This window comes from Oxyura jamaicensis, chromosome 6, assembly GCF_011077185.1.
Source record: "Oxyura jamaicensis isolate SHBP4307 breed ruddy duck chromosome 6, BPBGC_Ojam_1.0, whole genome shotgun sequence".
Lineage (NCBI taxonomy): Eukaryota > Metazoa > Chordata > Aves > Anseriformes > Anatidae > Oxyura > Oxyura jamaicensis.
Genome location: NC_048898.1, coordinates 17,499,912 through 17,520,266, shown reverse-complemented (window position 1 = coordinate 17,520,266; position 20,355 = coordinate 17,499,912). Strand labels below are relative to the sequence as shown.

The 20,355-nt window shown below is 40.4% G+C and overlaps 1 protein-coding gene across 6 annotated transcripts in view; it reads left to right on the top strand.

Moving 5' to 3' along the window:
• The window catches only part of WASHC2C (WASH complex subunit 2C), a 34,578-nt gene that overhangs the window by 755 nt on the left and 13,468 nt on the right, over positions 1-20,355 (top strand). For 4 of the 6 annotated variants that reach the window (XM_035330483.1, XM_035330484.1, XM_035330486.1 and 1 more), the window contains exons 4-22: positions 1,429-1,494; positions 2,047-2,220; positions 2,836-2,929; positions 3,321-3,379; positions 4,160-4,207; positions 5,429-5,518; positions 6,059-6,146; positions 7,271-7,339; positions 7,694-7,806; positions 9,765-9,837; positions 10,639-10,695; positions 12,578-12,739; positions 13,141-13,280; positions 14,730-14,822; positions 15,327-15,431; positions 16,712-16,828; positions 17,644-17,807; positions 18,239-18,350; positions 19,259-19,441. In XM_035330483.1, the coding sequence (XP_035186374.1) occupies positions 1,429-1,494; positions 2,047-2,220; positions 2,836-2,929; positions 3,321-3,379; positions 4,160-4,207; positions 5,429-5,518; positions 6,059-6,146; positions 7,271-7,339; positions 7,694-7,806; positions 9,765-9,837; positions 10,639-10,695; positions 12,578-12,739; positions 13,141-13,280; positions 14,730-14,822; positions 15,327-15,431; positions 16,712-16,828; positions 17,644-17,807; positions 18,239-18,350; positions 19,259-19,441 (2,007 nt within the window). The remainder of the gene's footprint in view (positions 1-1,428; positions 1,495-2,046; positions 2,221-2,835; positions 2,930-3,320; positions 3,380-4,159; positions 4,208-5,428; positions 5,519-6,058; positions 6,147-7,270; positions 7,340-7,693; positions 7,807-9,764; positions 9,838-10,638; positions 10,696-12,577; positions 12,740-13,140; positions 13,281-14,729; positions 14,823-15,326; positions 15,432-16,711; positions 16,829-17,643; positions 17,808-18,238; positions 18,351-19,258; positions 19,442-20,355) is intronic. The other 2 variants (XM_035330487.1, XM_035330485.1) reach the window with 2 other exon arrangements.

Here is a 20,355-nt window from a genome sequence, read left to right as displayed (position 1 = left end):
TTCACTTTGTGGCAAGTGTTAGTTTAGAGATGGAGTGGCTTTTAAACGCTTTATTTTGAAAGGCCTCCCAACTCCTTTGTGAGTGATGCACAGTCCAAGATGTGCAGATTCCCTTTTGCTTCTTCTGCGTTATTTGCCTTCTTGTTTATATGTGATGTGGCGAGCGGGATTTCCTTTCCAGGATTATGAGTGAGTTGGGATTTCTGAGATGCCTTGGTGCATCTTTACAGGTAGCGAGAATGTAGTGCTTGGCTGCACTCGGTTGTCTAAATATAAAGAATGCTGTACAGTGCATCGTACTATTTTGTGAATGTTGCTATTTTGGAAAGGTTAGAAGAAAGATGTGAAAGCCCCTTATACTGTATTGCTAACAGCAAGTGTGTAATTAAGATGTAGAGCTTTAGTAGTTTTACACATTTGTGAGTCTTGTTTTTTTTTCCCTAGCACTGGCCTTTATCAATTGTTTTATTATACTTGTTTTGATAAGCATTTCTTGCAGGCCACATGTATCTCCTCTGAAGCCACGATGCCATTATTGGAAAGACGCTGGCAGAGGACAAGGCAATTAAAAAATGAAATTCTGTGTTTCCGTTGTGGGTGTTGGTTGGTTGGTTGGTTGGTTCATTTTTTAATCTCAGTACAAGAGTGTCTTTTCTGGCCTACCTTTGCTGTTCAGCTTAATGATTTTGCTGAGAACAATTTGTACCAAATGTCTTAAGTCTTGGGTGCTTCAAAATGTTTGTGCCCAAATTTAAGCCCACAGAAATGGGCCTAACTTCTAGTTGTCAATTTAGCAATAGAAAGAGATCTGTCTCTTCCAAGGGGATAAATTCCATCTGTGCTTGAGAGATTTGGATTCAAGTTTGCAGATTCAAGGGGTACTCTTTATTTCCCTGTGTCTCCTTGTAGCTGATCCTACAAGAGTGCCAAAAGTGCTGTATGGAGGGGTCATCAGAACAAACTGAAGGCTGAGGGAGGATGTGGCCTTTCTCTGTAAGGAAGAAGGATAGATACAAAAGGAGAAAAGCTGCTAGATGACAAAACCTGCCTGACCATAAATAAATTTAGGCTTGATTTTTAAGGCTTCTAGAACAGCTTAATAATAGTGTTGTGTGTATTTTTTTAAAACATATTTAGGTCATCTGTGAATGGGATTAAACTTGTCTTCTACAGCAGTGACATTTGCAGTCTTGAATCACATCAGTTGGCTTCAGAAATTGCTTGATAGGATCTTCATAATGACTGCAATGCGTGAAGGAGGCTACGAAGATGTCTGGCATCATCTATGGTTTATCTTTTAAAATATTTCATGGATTAATGTATAGTTAAATCACATATTAACAGTGTATTTTAGTTTGTTGGCAGCACTCATGATTTAGCCCTTGAAGCAATATGTTGTTCTTGAATTAATCTTGCTTTAATTTTTAGAGAGTATATGATGAAGAAGTGGAAGAGCCTATTCCCAAAGCTGATGTTGGAGAGAAAACAGAGCAGGTAGCTAACTTAAGCTTCCATGAGCACTTAGATCCATGAGCTTACAAATCAAACTGTTTTATTTCTTCTTGAAGTCTTTCTACTTTATGAGCTTATGTCATTCAAACATAACACTGACAAGTACTATTGAAGCTTGTGATAATCTCTTAGGGCTTTCCCAAACTCAGTATTGTAATCCAGGAGACAAGACTTGTGTTGATTTTTCAACAGCTATCCATATTTTTTTCAGCAAGAGAAATGAGGCCTCAGGCCTTATTGGATTCAGAAGTAGTGAATTAAGGAAGCAGCATCTGACTACAATTCCCAGGGATAAAAACTCAGAGCATTTTTATATATCTTATAGTTTTGGTGTATTATACCACAAAGGTTCCTTTGAGCTGGAAGCACAAATAGGATAGTGCTGTGCTGGTGGGGGTGTTTAGAACGTCCCTGTTCACTGGGTTGATAAAGGTGAATTAAGGGAAAAAAGTTAAATTTTCTCATGCGTTTTGCAGTGAGATTGAGTCTTGAATAAAATGCACTGACAATGTGTGTTTTTTCTTGTTGTTGAAGGAAAGGACACGGGAACAGAAAGAAGCTGATCTGATCCCCAAAATCCAAGAAGCAGTGAATTATGGGTTGCAAGTTTTAGACAGTGCTTTTGAACAGCTAGACATCAAAGCAGGCAACTCTGACTCGGAAGAGGAAGAAAGTAATGAAAGGGTGGAACTGATACTTGAGCCAAAGGTAGAGAGACCTGTTCTTGCTGGGAGCATTGCGTTTGTGTTCTTCACTTCTGCAAGCAGTGTCACTGTGCTGATATAAAATGGATGTTCTTTATCTAAGAAGAGGATTTGGTGACTGGATCTAAAGCAGAAATGCCCTTTGCTGAGCTATTTTCTTGTGTAGCCTGCTTGTCTTGCAGTTGGGCTTATCATTAAGGAATGGCACCCCTTAAGGGATTAGTTCAGTGGTAGCGAACTTGGAAATGAAAGCCTGAGTTCTGGGTGGAAGGACACCTTTAAATGTCATGCTTTTCAGGTACAAGCGGTATCTTCATAGTCAGTTTTTACTGTACCAGTAATGAAGAACCCTAGGTCTAGGAATTACAAGGATATTTTTATGTTATTATGGCATCTAGAAAACGTGCTGGGACCATGCATTTAGAAGTAGCCCGTGTTCTTTGACAGTGGTAAAAGGAATAAATCTCAGCTGGCCCGACCCACTTGAAGTGTATGTCTGGTGAAATGTCACATTAAACTATTTTGTATCTTTCTTGCCTTAAAATAAGGGTTGTAGGGCTCATTAGCAATGTAGAGCTGTTCCTAGATGTCAGAAGGACTTAATGTTGTCTCTTTCTAGGACCTCTATATTGACAGGCCTTTACCTTACTTGATTGGCTCTCAGCAGTTCATGGAACAAGATGATGTTGGCCTTGGAGATCTGACTAGCGAAGGTATGTGCTGGCATGACCTTTTATTTCTATGGGAGTAACTAGCTCCTAATTTGAGACTTTGGTTTTAATTGAATAGCTTGTGTTATACTGCCTAGTGTTTTTGCATGTTTAGATGCATACTGCAGTTGGCTGGTGAAACATGCACTATCCTTTAACAACCACCTTTCCAAATATGTGACTGAGTTGTCAGTACCTTGTGCTCTGTGTATTGGGAACACAAAATGCTAGAATTTCAGCAGACTACAAAGCACTTTCAAACCACTCTTTTTAACCTGATTTTTAGTTCTCATCCCAAAGCCTTTAAAGTTGCACTAGATGTGTCTGCTAACCAGCAAGCTCTGTGTGCAGATGTCATGTCTGATCTTAACTTTTCTATTTTCATTTAAAATAGAAGGATCAGTAGATAGTGATCGTGGAAGTGTGATTGACAGCGAAGAAAAGGATGAAGAGGTAAGCAACAGAGTATTGGCTACTTTGCATAAGTATTCGTGAGTCCTTGGTTACCTGCGAGGCCATTACCTACCTTGGTTTTCTGTGTGTCGTATCAAGACAGTATTGCAATGTATGCTCCCTGTGTCAGTTGTAAATGTATTTTTCTGTTACTATTCTTACACAATAATTTCCTCTGCAGCCTTTCAGAAGAGCAGTAAAGTGGCGTTGGTTCTAACTGCTGTTATAGTAGAATATTTCAGACTGAAATTTTTATTCCAGTTTAGTTTCACATTGTGAAGCAAAATCAACTTGAAGCTTGTGCAATGAACAATTGAACTGATGGAGGACAAATTTGTTCTAAGTTACAGTGACAAAGAATGGAATGGAAACTAACAGGAATAAATTTAAAAAAGTTTCAGTGATGTACCTCCAGGCTTTGCCTTATGAATCCACTGCATTGGAATAACAACTTCTGATATTTCGTCTGCCTTAGCTGGAATGTCTCTGGTTTATGGCTGTGTTGTAGAAGCACTCCCTTTTTCCTCAGGAATTTGGTTTTGGTATCTTTGTTCAATTAAAGTTTAATCCCTTTTGAGTTACTGAAATGGACCTTGCTCTCTTTGCTAACTCAGTGATGCTTTACTGAGCTCCTTTCATGAAGATGGTCAGTGGTGGGCAAACAGTTTTATGTTCGCAGTGAGGAGATGTGAATACCCAAACAAGTCCAGAGCTTCTGAGCTCTATCCTTTAGCCACTGGATGTAGCAATGTGTGATGCTTGTCTTTGGTCTCTTTCCAGGAATCAGATGATGAATTTGGAAACCCTAGTGAAGATGACCAGAAGACGGTATGTTATACATCTTGGTACAACCTGAAAAACTTCCTGCTTGAGACAGAGTGAGAATGCAATAAAGAGGAGATCGGAGCTCTAGACAGTTTACTATTAAAAGCCTTGTTTAAGCCTGGTTTGTATAACTGTGTATGGGTAGGTTGTCGTGACTAGGTGGCACTGTATTGTGCAATTGAACCTGTACTGGGGTTAAAGACATGTTTGCAAGACTTCATTAGATGAAAAGCATACGTGCAATAGCATTGCTTGATGTGTGTTTTCCTCAGCAATAACTTTGGAGCCAAGAGAGTTGAAAGAATCAACCCTAGAAGAACTAGGTTCCTGAGGGATTGGTGTGTCCAATTAAAATTCTAAACTTGCAAAACAGGAAGTAAGGAACAATGCAGTCTGGGTATGACATGAAATCAAAGATAAGAACAGTATGAAACATTTGGAAAGTGTGACTATTTGGGTAACAAATGAAATAGAAAAATAAATGTTTAGGTTTAAAAATTCAAGCCTGACTTCAACTGTTGGTGCTAGGGGAAGGAATCTTATCCATGTTAAATGTATCAGTGAAAAAGAGAATAATACTGGGGACCCTCTGGCTGAGAAGATGAGGGCCAAAAAAACAGTGTTTCAAAAAGCAACCCTTTTTTAAATCTGTGTATTGATAAAGCAATGTTATAAAAGCACTCAGATGTTAGTTATGTGAAGCTGTATTGGTCTTCATAGGGTAACTTTGTAAGCCTGATGTATTTTAAGTACTTAATGCTATATTTCAGATACTGCTATCTACGTTTAGAATAGCTCAAAATGGCAAAAATTTGTACTAGCTAATCTCAGCGTTCCAGAGATAAGACATAATTACTAGGTCTTTGGTGGAGAGCAGTTAGTAAACTAAGGGAAATTGGGCAGACCAAGTAGTTCAGGCTTGTGTATGGTAGCATTACGCTCCTTGTGAGGACAGCCTTATTGTCCGCAGTTGATCCTGATTGAGAAATATTTTGTGATGCACCATAGAGGTGTACTAGAGAATACAACAAGTTACTTGCAGCTAGAGGCACTCTGTTCTTACCTCTAAAAAGTAGTGCAGTACCCCAAACTGGCTGAATGTTTCCATCCTTTCAGTAAACTTGCTTTGAATATTTTATCTAAGCAGATGGATTATTTTTTTTTGCTTATGTTTTTCTATGCCAACTTCAGGAGAACACAACAGGGTATTATTTTTTTTCTTAGAGGACAGCACAGATGAGTGATGAAGATGATTATGATGGTGGTGATCTCTTTGACTCTGAAAAAGAGGAAGATGAGGATGGAGACATAGAGGTAAGCACAAGGCCTGTAAGTAACTGTTGTCTCTTTGTGAGAATAGATTTTTGACTTCCCTCATGAAAAATCTGAAAGGTGTGATTGTAACAGTAACTTGGTTATGTGAGATGGGATCCTGTGGAGAAAGCCTGTAAGAATTCTGTATGGTCTTTCAACATGATTGTTCCAGTTTTGCTTCTTTAAACTGGTGGAATCCTGCACCCTAAATTAGCATTAAAGCTGTCTTTAAATGTCATTAAGAAATTGTTGCATTTGTGTGTGGTAAATGCTTCTTGCTGGTCGTGTTCCCAAAATGAAGTGATACTAAGAACTATTACCATAAAGGACTAGAAATGGCTTTATCCTTGATGCACACATAATCTCCTAATTGCTTGCTTAATAGAAAGCTGCATTGCCTCTTATGAGTACTTCAATCAAATTATAGACAGGAAATTGTACAACTGAGGCTGTAGAATACAATACTTAAAATTGCAACTGCATCAAACTGGTAATGGGATTACATATAAGGAATATGCTGTTATTTTCCCTACTCCTCAGAAAAAGAAAAGACCGACGTCATTTGCTGATGAGCTTGCAGCCCGAATCAAAGGAGAAATACTGGTCAAAGAGGATGACGACCGTTTATGTAAGTTAACTCTTAAGTTTTGATACATGATTGTGAAATAGTGGGAAACTCCTGAGAGTGTTGGACAGGAAACTTTGTGTAACAATATTTGAAACTACACAGATCTATTTTTTGAGCATGTGTTGGGTGAAAGCCTGACAGGAAAGTTTAAAGACACTATTATAATGGTTTTGTGCTCTTAGAAACTTTTTGGTCATTATTTATAGGAATGAACCAAAATCTGCTGAGAGTTATAGTGGTAAACTTACTGCTTTCAGGTGAGACAGGTCACTCCCTAGGTGCATTTGTTATAGTACAGGTTTTCTCTCTAATCAGATTCTCCACTGGTATGTAAAACTGCGTGTTTGACCACATGTGCTTTCCCCCCTGCTTGAGATAGGTTTGTGGAAGCTGCGGTCTCTGTAGCCACTTGGTCTCTATAGTCTTTCTTAAAGCTCTACAGTGGAAAATCCCTCAAGCAACAGTTTGGTGCTTTCATGAGGTCTGGGTGCTTTTTATCCCCCCTTTTGTGGCTTAAATATGCTGTGTTTTAGAGTTGTAGAGTGCTTGTAAGCCTGGTTTTGGCTTGTAATGTTGAGAACATAAACAGACAAATACAAAATGTATTTGTTCTTACTTGGTTCAAACAATCTAACTAGGATTTTGGATGTTGGAGTACTAGAAACTATGAAATTAACTTCTTATTAAGTTACAGGCAAGTCTTCTGTTCATTGAAATAACCTTGTTGAGGGATGAGAGAGAGAGGGAATAAAACTTCTGGATTTGTAACTGAATCATGGCATAACATAAGTCTGGAGCCATTTGAGGTGCTCAAAGGTTCTGCATGCCCTGTGTGGGAGCTGTACCATCTATAACGCTGCATTGCTCTCTGCCATCTCAGGTGACACTAGTCAGTGTGTGGGCAACCATGTTGAACCTATAGTGTCTGCCAGAACGATGCCATTATGATTTCAAGTGTATATTTTAGAACCTGTACTTCATATAATTGCTTCAGTGGGTTGATCATACATATGTGAAGACACATAACTCAGCTTGATTATATTACTTTTTTAAGGTTCTTTTTACTATAGGTTGAGCACAGGTTACAAATAACATTTCAGTCATTTGAACTTTTCTTCTTAAAGCCCTGTCACCAGAGACCAAAACAAGGAAAACCCCAAAAGAGAAGAAGGAAGCTAGAGTTCCATCGGATGGTAGGATTTCCTGTTCTTGTTTTTCAGTCTCTGGCTGGATTGTAAGACACTGATTTAGAAAATGTGGTATCTGCTGTAGAAACTGGGTGAGATATCAGTGAACATCCTTCAGGGTGTGTGTACACAAATCTAGGTTGTGCTGTGTGTGTAAAACAGGGCCAGAAATAGGCCTAGTGAGAGTTTCTTAAATGGGGCATTGTGGAGTAACCACGTACAACCTGATCCATCTACAGCAGCTTCTCTGTATGTATCATCTTTATAAGAGAGAGGGGCTGGAGTTATACTAGTTTTTGGCTGTCCCTTTATCCCATTTCCTCAAATTAGGTCACAGCTCTTGGCTCTTGTGCTTTCTAGATGATGATGATGACATCTTCAAGCCTCCTAAGCTGACTGATGAAGACTTCACACCCTTTGGTTCTAGGGGTGGACTCTTCAGTGGTGGGACAGGTCTCTTTGATGATGATGAGGTGAGAATGCAGGAGAGGATAGAAATGGAGATGTGTGTGTGTCTTACAGAAAAAAACATAACCCCAGAGCCCCATCTCTGGACAGCAGTGAGAAGAAATGTTTTGTTGCTTGGTAACATTCAGGCATAATGGGACAGTGTTGTCCTTCCAGTGGAGAAGGAAAACTACACAAGTGAGATGCTTGTGTTCCCCTTGGCACAAAGCCCTCTCTTCTGCAGTGGTACTGATAAAGATTCAAATGTCGTCCTGGCATTATGCTAGAGTGGTTCTCATTCCAGCAGAATATGCTCAGTACCTCACTTCTGTCCGTGGAGGTAAACCAAACGCCATACAGTTTGTTCATCTTAAAACAAAAGATTTATATTAAATTTAATAAGGTTTAAGAATCTTACAGTAAAGCTGTGTAAAATAAATTAATGCATCTGATTCTGTCATGCAGCTGATACTGCTAACACTTCAGCTTTGTCCAAAATGGTAGGTAAACTACTGCATTTGCAGGGTGTTATATTTCTAGTTATAACTAGATGAACGAAAGTTACATTTTCCTTGGAGCCAAGGAGGCTATTGGACTGGAATTTGGAAGGAGACGTCATGTACAGCTGAGTTCAAGCTTACCATGCCAATCTGCTGAAATATATCCAACAAGCACTGGACAAGGACATTGTGTGAGGGGAAAAGGATAGCTCTGTGCAATGCTTTCCACTCAGATGTGGCCTTTGTTTGGGAAAAACAAACAAAAACAATTAGGGGGCTTTCTTTTTAAGTGGCAGCTAACAGCTTAAAAAAAAAATAAAATCTGGTACTGTTAGCAATCTTTACGTCAGTGCAAATTCAGATGAAGGTATCATTAAAACTTATTGCTTGCTTATTATCAAGACCGTTTCCTTTATCCTGCTATATACAGGACAGCCAAGTCTGAGTGTTGCCTGCCCACATACACATATTCTTATTTTTCTGCTAGCTGACAAATGATCATATAGGAAGGGTAACGTATCTTCATTTACATTATACAATGGAGGAGGCCTCGCTGAACCAGAAGGTATACACAGTAGGTCAACAAGCAGATATCAATTGATAAATGTGCAATAACTCACTGACCTCCCTTACCCTTTCCTGAGGATTTTTGCCCTCTTTTCACAAAGCTTTATATAAATACCATGTATTTTGAATCTCTAAGGAGGCAACTTGTAACCTTTAATATCCAACTTCCTGTAAGAGGGAAGCTTTCAGGAAATTAACTGGTCAGTACTAATAAAATTTGGAGGCTTCCTGGAAATCTAGGCTGTGATTCTCAGGGGGGTCAGCTGTGCAATCAGCATAAGGCAGCTGCAACCAGGACACACAACCTGGGGAGCAGTTTCTTCTGGGGTTGGATGTACTAAAAATGGGTTTGTTTCAGTTTATTTGCTGTTCTGTGTGCTCTAAGAGTCTGCTCCATTGGGTTGTGGGGAGAAGGGGAGTGACCTGTGAAATGTGCTGCTCCTCAGACGCTTGTGTGAGGGTCTTACAATGCTCTTGAGCTATAATGTATCTATCTGCACCAAATTGGTGTTTTGGAGTCTCAATGGCAATAATATTTTTATGCATGTCCTGACCTGAATTCTTCCTTTAAATCTTACTGTATAAGCTTCAATAAGAAAGTTTGGAAGAGTGTAACCAGGACCTAAGCATCTGTAGTTTAGTGTAAGTCCTTGAAGAGGTGCAAATGAAAGTTCGTTCTTTCTCTTTGGTAAACAGACTGATAATCAGAGTGAATCGTAGTGTAAATTAAACTTCAGAAGACAGAAGGCTACTCTTCTGAATGTCTGTGTTCAGGTTAAGTCTGTATGTGCAGACATACCTTTGGGAAGGGAGTGGTGATTACCTCTGTTTTGGCTCAGAAGTGGATATTTTATGTGGAAAAATTTATATCTGTCTTCTACAACACACATTCACCACTCATTTTTGTCTACTATTAGAGTGATCTTTTTGCTGAGGTACCACAAGGAGAAGAATCAAAACACCAAGAGGAGCAAGTCCTGATAAATGAAGGTAAGAATGAACTCTGTAGTCCTGTCTATGCTGGGATTTAGCACAGCTAGCAGGTGGTGTTTTGTTCTTTCTTAATTGGAAAGTCTGAAGTAGCAATTGTTGGCAGCTCTCTTCCCCTATCGCAATGGAGAACAGCTATGTTTTCTTTGAATTTTACACATTTGTGATCGTTTTACACTGTAATCATTTACACACACCTGTTCTACGGGAGCTAAAAATGAGGTCTTTACTGATGTTGGCAGAACTCACTGCATACAACGGGTTCCTGTTGCTGAAGAGTACTTTGCGGTGTCCAGTGGTGGGTTTGAGATGATGACATCACAGACTGATGAACATTTAAGTTTCACATTAGCTATATAGCCAGATTCTTCAGGAATCGGATGCATTCTGTACTGCAGTGGCTTTTGTTGAAGCATTGTATTAATTGAATTTTCATATATGGCTTCGGAGACTAAGCCATTTTGGTTTAGGCACGTTGCGTTGAAGTGGTTTCAAATGTGTGAATGTCAACCCTTGTAAATAGTGCTGTGATTAGATGTATACCATATTTGTAAGCTTTCATAGGCACATATTTGTAAGTTTCATAGCCACTTTTTAATGGACCACAAAAAGCTAGACTGTTCTTATACCTATCTGCAAAAAGTAAGAGGTTCAAGGAGAATGTCTAAAGACTTCTGGGCCATTGAGCAAAAACTGAAGCTCAGAAGACTTCTCAGATTCCTATTTCTATGGTAGAGTTCTAAAAGCTTTGACAGTGTAAAGCAAGTGCATCCATTTGTATTGTACTTCCTATGATTTCAGCATCCTCTACAAAGTCCTTAAAGAAAGTTCCTGCAGGTGCAGTGTCTCTGTTCCCAGGTATGACCCATTCAATAGCAAATTGCTTCATGCACAAAATGCTCTTTTCTTTAAACCATACTAGGGAGCTTTTAAAGAAGAAAGCTATGAAAATACAGCAACACTGCATTGCTTGATCATGTGCTTAATGACCAATACAGGCGCTTCTACCATGCTAAGCCTAACTTGCAGCATGCTTTGTTTAATCAAGATTCTGTAAGAGCTCTGAAGGTAGGTGTCAATGATGGGAGATAACTCTGGAAGTTGACAGCTGTTGCTATGCTAGCTTACTCTTAAGGATGTATGTTACTTTAACTGGTAATATACTGTTTAAATCTTCAGTACACAGTTACACCTTCCCTCTATACTCTGTGAAGGAAATGCATTTTGATTTTTCAGAATTGTTCATATTCCCTGAGATTAGCAGAAGGTCAGTTTAAATACAATATTCAAGTTCCTCTTTTTGTGACACAAGTAAATAAAACCACTCATGTTTCTTCAGTTTTGATTGTGAGGATCTGCATACAGGAAGAAGGAGTGGATCTGTGACTCAGAGCTTTCCAAAAAAACCAAAAAGGCTAAGATGTCTGTTGCATATATGACTTCAATCTGAGCTATGAAAAGAAACATATGTCCTCAGTCCTTCTGAATCAACTGAGTTACAGTAATTTCTGTCTCTGCATAGGGTCTTTGCCTGAGTTAGCTCAGCTTTAAATTTCGCCCTTTATTAAGAAAGGCCTGGTTTAATGTAACAACTTCAGCTAACTGAGCCCTCAGCATCCGTTAGAGTAGGAAATATACAAATATAGCCTTTTTACTCCAAGATCAAAGGTACATGTCAGCACTGGTCATTCTACATAATTGTAAGACTTGATAGCAAAGCTCAAAACAGCAAATAGCAATCTTCTTTATTCTTTGCTCTTTCTTGAAGGTACTATTGCGTAAGCAGTGAATTTGCCATCATTCTAATCATGTTCTGTTCATTAAGTTGTATGCAGCATTTATTTGAAGTGTTCTGTTGCATCTTTTCAGTACCTTGTAGACAGGCTAAAGTCACCAGCTCATTTGCTCTTCAAAATCACTTCATGAACACATTCCCAGTGAACAGCCTACTTAGGAACAGGAAAATGTATTATTGCCTAAACAAGTTCTCTGACTGTATTCCTGTAAATTCCATGGCACTTCCTAACTGTGATTTTTTTTTAAAAAAATGATAAACTGCTGCTGTGATTCTAAATTAATGCAGTCAGCAGAGTTTTAACCAGATAGCAGTTCTACTCTTTCTACCAGGCTTCCAGTTAATCTCTTTTCTTCACTGTTTCCAAATATCTATATATAAGGAGCAAAAAGATGGCTTAGAACCAGACTGCTTATTTTACCAGAAAGGCTAGAAGTGTTTGCAGATAGTCTGTCTAAAGTATTCAGGGATCTTGGGACCAAACTCAGCCTCATACTGCAGCGCTATTAGTGATTTTTGCATGACAAGATCTGCTCCTTGGGAGAGCTCAGTCATCTGCCCTCCTCTCTACCCAGGTACCTTATCATTTCTATTTGTCCACTGTTTGGTAGCTTATTGGTTTGTAAAGTAGGATTCTGGTTTGGGAAGTCCATGCCGACCAGTGGGACTGGTGGGTTTGCTACCTTTAACACAGGAGCTGACTGCTGTTTTAGGGGAGGTGAGCAGGTGTTAGGAAGAATTGCTTGAAACGTGAGTGAGAGGCCATCTGTCTTTGACTTGATTTTACCATGAAGTTTCAAGTTGATGCTTTTTGATGAGACATTGTTGCAGGAATGCATCAAAAGTTGCTGTGATGGGAACTATCATCCTGGCTTCACTTAGGAAAGGAGTAGCTTTTCAGTAACTCTGGTAATAATTGTGTTTTTTCTCCCATCTGACCTGCAGGAGGGAGTGATGTCTTTAGTTCCCCTGTAATTGTGGAAAAAAACAGGAAACCTGCAGCACGGAGCACAGAGAAATCTCCTAAACAGCCTGGGAAAGTTGTTCTGTTTGATGATGATGACGATGACTTCTTTGGGGGAGCAAGTAAAAAGCCTCCAGAACCAGGTACCTCTGTACATGTGCAGTGGCAGGTTAAACATTAAGGGTTATCAGAATTCAGACTGATAGGAACCCAATGAGTTTAGTGCTCAGCTCCTGTGCTCAGCACTCTCTCTTAGACTCTAGGCCTTTAGAGGTGCCAAGCTAACACAAAACACCGCATTCAGGAATTTAGAGGTGTCTGCTGACTCCAGCTCAATGCATGTTGACTGCATTGCCTGTTACTAGTGCTCTCAGGTAAACGATATTTCATTTTGAGAGCTTGCCTAGTTTTTTCTCTTCAACATCTCTGGTATTGGTCAGCTTTAAAAAGGGAGCATGGTATCTCTTATGACCGCTGTCTCCTCTTGTTCAGTAGTGGCTGTTCTGTTCCATTCATTCCCATTTTGTTTTGTCTCTTAATGCAGTCAAGTCTACAGCTGACCTATTTGATGACGAAGATGATGATGAAGGTGACTTGTTCAAAGAAAAACCTGCCATTCCTCCTGTGTCTGCCAGCACAACTAGAGAAACAGAAAGTCACAGGGAGACAGTCACAGCAAAAAAGGTAAGGGAATATAAATGGATTGCATCATCAGGGTTTGAGGAAAAAGTTATTACTGCAGCTGAAGTCATCTTTCCATGTAAAATGATGTGGAAGTGCCATGTTTGTGAGGCAGAACCGTGTTCATAGAGTCTTCTGTGACCAAACTGCTTCAGGTGTCCATAAATGATTTTGCTTCTCAAACTTCGGGTTTATTAGGTTGTTTGCATGGGGGACAATGATTAGAAGAATATTGTTAAAGCAAGACTGAAGTGAGATTAAAATGAGAAGTCTCAGTTTAAGAACAAAACAATGGCAAAAACAATTTATGAAGTTCATGGCTGGAAAGAAGCCAGCCTGACTTAAGAACCTTTGGTGTCATGGTTCTATGTAGAGAATGTGTTTACACTTCTACAGACCAGAGATGGGAACTTTACTGGTAACCTGTTGCTTGTATGTATTTTAGGATAGGAGTGTGGGTGTCACAGTTTTACCAAAGCATATACAAAACTTTGAGCGTTCAGAAAGCTGCTTTTCAGTTGAAAACTGCAAGTTGTAGAAAGCCTTAAATGCTGTCCTGAGGACACATGTATAGAATTTTGAGACCCCCCTAATGCACGCTCCACTTTCCTTTTCAGAGCAGTGTCTTGAGAAAAGCAGTAATGCTCTTTGTTTCCGTGACAAACTGTATGTGTTCATTGAATACATACTGACTGTCTAAGCAGTATATGAACATAATGAACTACAGTGACTCTTTTCCCCTCTGCACTGAGAAGCATACAGAGCTAGGCGTGTGATGCAAATTGCTGTAAGACTCTCTCCATACAGCCTTATAAAAAGCACTTGAGCACAAGTCCCAAAGCCAGCTTCTGTTTCTGGTGCACTGCAACAGTATCTGTGGTTAGTGGAGCAGGAGTGATGATGGGAGGTCATCCATAGCCATTGCTCAGGTCCCGTGGCACTTCACTTTCCTGGGGGAGAGCATGACAGCTGATTCAGCAGCCCTGTCAGGAAGCAAGGGCTATTTTATCTTCTAGGCTTGCTGACAGCAATGTTTGGGTCTGGAATGATTCTGACTTTAATGGCAATATAGCTAGTGGCAGGCTTGGGCTGCACACTGCTAATAAGGGAAATGATGGTTGGCAGAAACTGCCCTCTTTCTTTTCTAAATATGGCTTTAAAAATAAATTTCCCTTTAACTCACAATGGGGCCTGATCTGAGTTGCTGCCCACATTCTCTGCTGAGAAGTAAGGTGGTGGAAGAGGAGGCCTATGTCAAGATCTGCTTGTTACCTTTGCATAGTTCTGACTGAGGAAGAGCTGCTCACACAGCATGTGGGACTTGAGCTCATCGATGGCAAGCCTGTGTCCCTTTGCTGGGATGCTGTTCTGTAGAAAGGGACATACAGGGTGCCTCTCTTTACTGACCCTAAATGGGTGCAGATGCAGTATTTTATTTTTTTTGTCTTAAAGAGTCAGCCATCTTCAGGTGATGACTTCAAGCCTTTATCTGAAGCACCTCAAAGGAAACAGAGGGGCCTCTTCTCCGATGAGGAGGATTCTGAAGTGAGTATCTCTTAAATCACTACAGAAATCCTTGGGATCTGGATCATGCTAACTTCATTTCACTGGTATCTGGGGGGACTCCTTGTTTACCCGTAAGGTTGAGGACATCCATGCATCTGTTCCTGGTCATTCTGAAAGCTCATTTTTGCTCCAAGAGTGAAGTCTGTCAGAATTTGTTCCCCAACACTGGAAACCTGAACTTGTATGGTACAAACAGGTATAAATTAAAAGTCTGATGGGGGTGGGGGGAGCAGCAAGTCAAGAGCAAGAATCATGAAATACTGCATGTGTTTAACCTTGTGTCCTGGACTTCCAGCTAGCAATTAGTCTGCAAGGCTGAAGGAAATCCCCATGGAGATTTAGGTTGTTAGAACATCTGAAAAAGTCTTTCTTGACTTCACAGACATACTAAATGTTTTTTAAAGGAAGAACGTAAATGTCCTATTTAGAGTTCTTAAGTGTATAGCATTGCTTTGCAAAGTGATGTTTCTTTGGTTTGTGCAGGACTTGTTTTCATCAAGTAAAACTGTGAAGTCAAAAGCTCCATCTCTCCCCACCAGCAAGTCCATGACAAAAGCTCCACTCTCTTTATTTGATGATGATGAAGAGGTAAGTGCCACTTCCTGCTCCTGCCTATGTATGGGAATCCTCCTGCCCAGCCTGTTGCAAATGCAGCAGGAAATACTCAGGTGTTTAAAAATGCTAAATTTGGAGCACCAAATTGGTCTTCTTACATTGTGTAACAGTTCTATGCATGTGGACAGCATCATGGAGGAGAATGGGGCAGGTACTTTTGTGGGTTCTTCTTTTTAGTATTTTAGTCACTGCATATTGTCTCTGGACCTAAAGACTAAGGACACTGCCATGCTCATGTGGCTAAGGAGCACTGAGATATAGAACTGCTAAGAGCTTGGAGAAGCTGCTTTATCCTGGTCTGTGGTAGCTAGCCACGTGGGGACTTCTTGCTTCCCGTGTTTCACGGCTGGTGATTTCTTATTTTTTTTTCTTGCTTTTCAATATGTAAAAATTGTGGCTGCTAATGCAGAGATTGAAATGAGAGCACAGTCTGTGCAAGAAGCTTTTCAAATCTGGATTAGTGTGTGTTTTCCTTTCTTTTTGTACCGTCTCCTCCCTCCCAAACACCCTCCAGAGAGATTTCAACTCTGGACCTGCAGCCTTTATGGTCACTTAAGGTTACTGTATAGTTTTAACATAAGGCAAACAGGAGGCTTGTTCAGAGCTGTAATACCAGGAACATCTGCAAATCTGAGGTAACATTCTCCTGTTCAGGAAGGGGCTGCTTGCAGCTCACCTCCTCTTTGACTACGGGCTGTTCACAGAAGTAACTGGCAGGATAGGGAATCATTTTCTAATGCAGTAGAGTCTGTGGTTTCTGTCAGCAAGGTTGCATTATGGAACTGATGTTCAAGTTAAGTGAGGCAAAGCATAACAAAGTGTTATGTAGTGAAGTCAGCATCTGTTTTTGTATATTCTGATATCTTTATAATAATCAGCATGCATATCTTCAGGTGAAAGTTGTGGTTCTTGCTTAGAGGTAGTGGTTCAGCTTGCCTATTGTCCATCCTTGTAGAATTGGATTCATTCTCCATCTCACTGCATAGATATAGAGACTGTGCCCCATTGTGTGGTGGTTTTTGGAGAATCTGTGGGCCAAAATCAGGCTGTGTGCTTACCGGTTTCTGGTCTATCAAATGCTGTGTGCATGGAATTCCCTTAATACTGTGACGTGCTTGAGAAAACCTTCAGAAAGGGTTCGTGGAAAAGATGTTTGTCTTTCATCTGAGAAGTAGGTGGCAACAGTGTTTTGCTTGCTGACGACTTCTCAGTGAGCTTTCCATCATGGCTTTGTTTTTTAATTTTTTTTTAAGGATCTCTTTGGTGTGGTACCTGCCAAGAAGCAACAGGAAAAGCCTCAGGAAAAGAAGGCAAAACAGTCAGAGCCACTCGAGAAAGCTTCCAGCTTACTGTTCAGCAGTGATGAAGAGGTAATGAAGAGTGAGAGTTGGATGAAACAGGTTACTAGGCGTTATTAATGGACAAAGCATAAAACTGTTGAGATAGGAACCACAGCCAGACTCTGCTTCTGTCCATATGCCATGGCTACCTCATTCCTCTGACTTCTTTGCAGCCAAGGAAGCTGATTCTTGGTTCAAATTAACTCAGGATCTGGGTAATGGAAGTTACGTGCAAGGGAGAATCAGTATTTTCAATGTATTTTATAGAAAGGTCAATAATAAATGGAGGAGGCTGCTGCCAACAAACCTGACTTAGAAATACTGAAAGAGGAAAAAGTGGGTTTGCTTTCCCTTACTGCCTTAATTTCTGTGAGGAAACCTTAACAGTTCTAGTTTTTTTTGGTTGGTTGGTTTTGGTTTTTTGATATGTGGGGATGGGAAAAAATGAAACATAAATGACCAGTACTCTATTAGGGATAGATTAAGTGTTGTCCTGCAACTTAACTGAAAAGCAGAGGCACTAAGTAACTAAAAAATTGTCTGGAAAGCCTCTAAATTTACTCATGTGAATAGTATGACCTCAATTTGCACTGATCTCACTTATTGAGAGCAACAATAATAGTGAAGTGTGTGTACACTGTTGTGCTGGCAAATACCATATGCCAAAAGGTGGCTGGGCCCTCTGCAAAGCCTGAACAATGTGAGTGGCTAACACAAAGGCAGGAAAAGGAACTGGTAGAGAGATACAAAGACTGCCAAGATGCTGAACTGTTTCTCTTTGTAGAGAAGGTGTGAAAGTGGCTTTGACCAAGACAAAAGAAACTTAAAGGTTCCTTATTTTTCAGGAACACTGGAATGTCTCCAAGCCACCTAAACTTCCTTCAGAAGATAACCAAAAAGAGGGACCTACAAAACCAGCTAGCAACATCAGTCAAGCTAAAGCTGTGAAGAAGACAAGCCTCTTTGAGGAAGAGGATGAGGAGGATTTATTTGCAATCACTAAAGAGAGGTGAAAATCCTTTGGAGGGGAAACGGGAATGCTTTTTCAGAATAATTCAGCACTGTCCTCAAAACCTGACAGAGCCAGGCATATTGAGTGTTGTCTCCTGTTAGTGTTATTGAGGAGGAAGTAGAGATGCTTGAGTGGGCTGGGCTGGGCTCTTTCACCTCTTTTATGTCTATGATGGATTGTTTTCCTCCCTGTCACTGGAGTGGGCACTCCATTTTCCTGCCTTTGATACCTTTGATACTCTCTTGTATTCACTTTGGAAGAAAGCTGTGCAGGTGAGAGGGGTGGTGGTAGAATTGTTGACATGGTGAGGAAACATAGTCCTAGATCTGGGACCAGACCCTGCAAATGAAGTTATACTTAAACAGATGCAGTACATGGGCCCTGAAACTTTTGCATTGATCTTCAACTTTTCTCTTCCTCACCTGCAGCCAAAGAAAGCCACAGAAGGTATCGCTGCTATTTGAAGATGATGCTGTTAATGGAGAGTCACTCTTCAGTTCCCAATCAACACTACTTCCTTCAGCGGCAAAGGCCACAGCGGTACCTTCTCTTTCTTTTAAAAATAACACAGAACACTTGCACAGTGTTTTCATAGGATATTTTCCTTGATAGGTAATGTAAACCCAAATTGTTCTAGATAATAGTAGTTCTAGCAAACTTGGAAGGGGATCAGGGCAGACTGAATTCATACATATAGAATTTCTAACATCAGCCTAAAAGAGATTTCAAAATTGTCTCGATCATCAACCCAACACTCTTTTAATTTATGCTAAAAGTGTGTGTGTGTGTTAAGAGCATTCAGCTGAAAGGTACCACTAACAGGAACAGATGGCTTACTGCTGACTGCAAAGCTGGGATTTCATCCTTTGTGCCATCTTGGCCCAAGCTGACTGACCCTCCGCAGAGGGCACTTATGCTATACTCTGTCTTGTGAGCTTAACCCATAGTGTGCTGTCTGGTTGCGCTTTGGAATTGTAAGTAGGAATTGCAGAAGTTGAATTCAGTTGTATCTGTAGGACTCCCTGCACTTGTGTGCCCTTGCTCCCCAATTTTGCCTTTCTGGTTACCAGGAAAGCAGTTGCCATAAACATAATTCCAGGCCCCGTCTTTTTCTGTTTGGGTTCAGTGTAGGCTTGGAAATAGAAAAAGAAACAGGCAAGCCATAGTCTGGCTGCTGGCAGCGTTAGGAACCAGTGCAGTAATTAAACAGGTTTCCCACAGCATCTGCTCTAAGCTTGTGGCTGCTTCCTGGCACTCTTCATTGAGTCTTAAGAGCCTATAGTAATAGAAATCAAAAGTCACAAATCAGAAAGCCCCATGGGAAGAAAGTAAGGAGGCATCAAGCATGCTGCCAGTGTCCATGCACTGGGAGTCTGCTGTCCCACAGCAGTAAGTACTTCCTGTGTACCAAACAATTTTGTATCAGTGACGTTCTCTTAATTTTGCAGGAGAAGGTAAAACCAGCACAAGCACCACCTTTGTTTAGTGACGAAGAAAAGGAGGAAAAGGAAGATCTGCCAGATAAGGCAAAGTCTAACCAGTCAGAAGATACATTATGGTCTTTAGAAGAGCCTGGAGCAGTTCCGGTGCCTAGAGGAACAGATGTTGCAGGGCAGCATACAAAGGAAAAAGTGAGCGATTTTCTTATATTAATATGAGGTTTGGCAAAGGTTTGGTTTAGAAATGTAGTGGCGCTGCTTTGGGACAATTATTTTTCTGGACTGTCTGCTATTGCTAAGGAAAGAAAAATTCAATCTTTCTATAGCAGAATCACTTGGTCAAACCAACAGCAAACTGATTACATGACATTTAAATTTGTTTTCCAGCTGGCATGTGTGAGAGGTTTCTGTTTGGAGTTTGTTTCTTTCCCCCTCCATACTGACCAGGGCAACCTTTATTCCCATTCGTAGAGCTCTCCTTTCAAAAAGCAGGCTAGACTAACGCATAGGTTTTGTAAAGCTCAGTAACTTTATTGTTTGAGCATACTGTTTGGTGAATTATGAATGGTTTTGGTAGCTGTAGAAACATGACTCTTGGGATTGTGAGTTTCTTCTGGGCTGCATTGTTTACAAAAATGAGATTTGAGTGCATTATTGAAGAAGCTTCAGCAGAACTTACTCTTGGGTATTCTCCTACTGAGTGATTGTTGGAGAATTACCAGCTGATGGCTTTCCAGGGTGCTATTAGCACACTTTGCGTTTTCCTGATCACATTCAGTGTTCAGGTAGTGCTGCCCACTACAGGGAATCTTAGGTTGCATGAACTGGGTGCCTCACAGATAATGTCAACTGCTGTATGCAGCCTTGTGGAGCAGAGACAGCCTGACTTATAGATGGGGAGGAAACCTTATGCAGAAAGCTGCTTATCAACAGCACTGTGGTGTTAGGGTGCCAGGAGGAAGCCTTTGTTCCTTTCAGAACCATAAAGTGTGTTCTTTATACTGAAACCTATCTTGTTAATTTGTGTATTGCTATTCTGTCTGCTTAGGAAAAAAGAATTGAATTTAATAGTCTGCTGTGGTACTAGATTACAGAACTCTGACCAC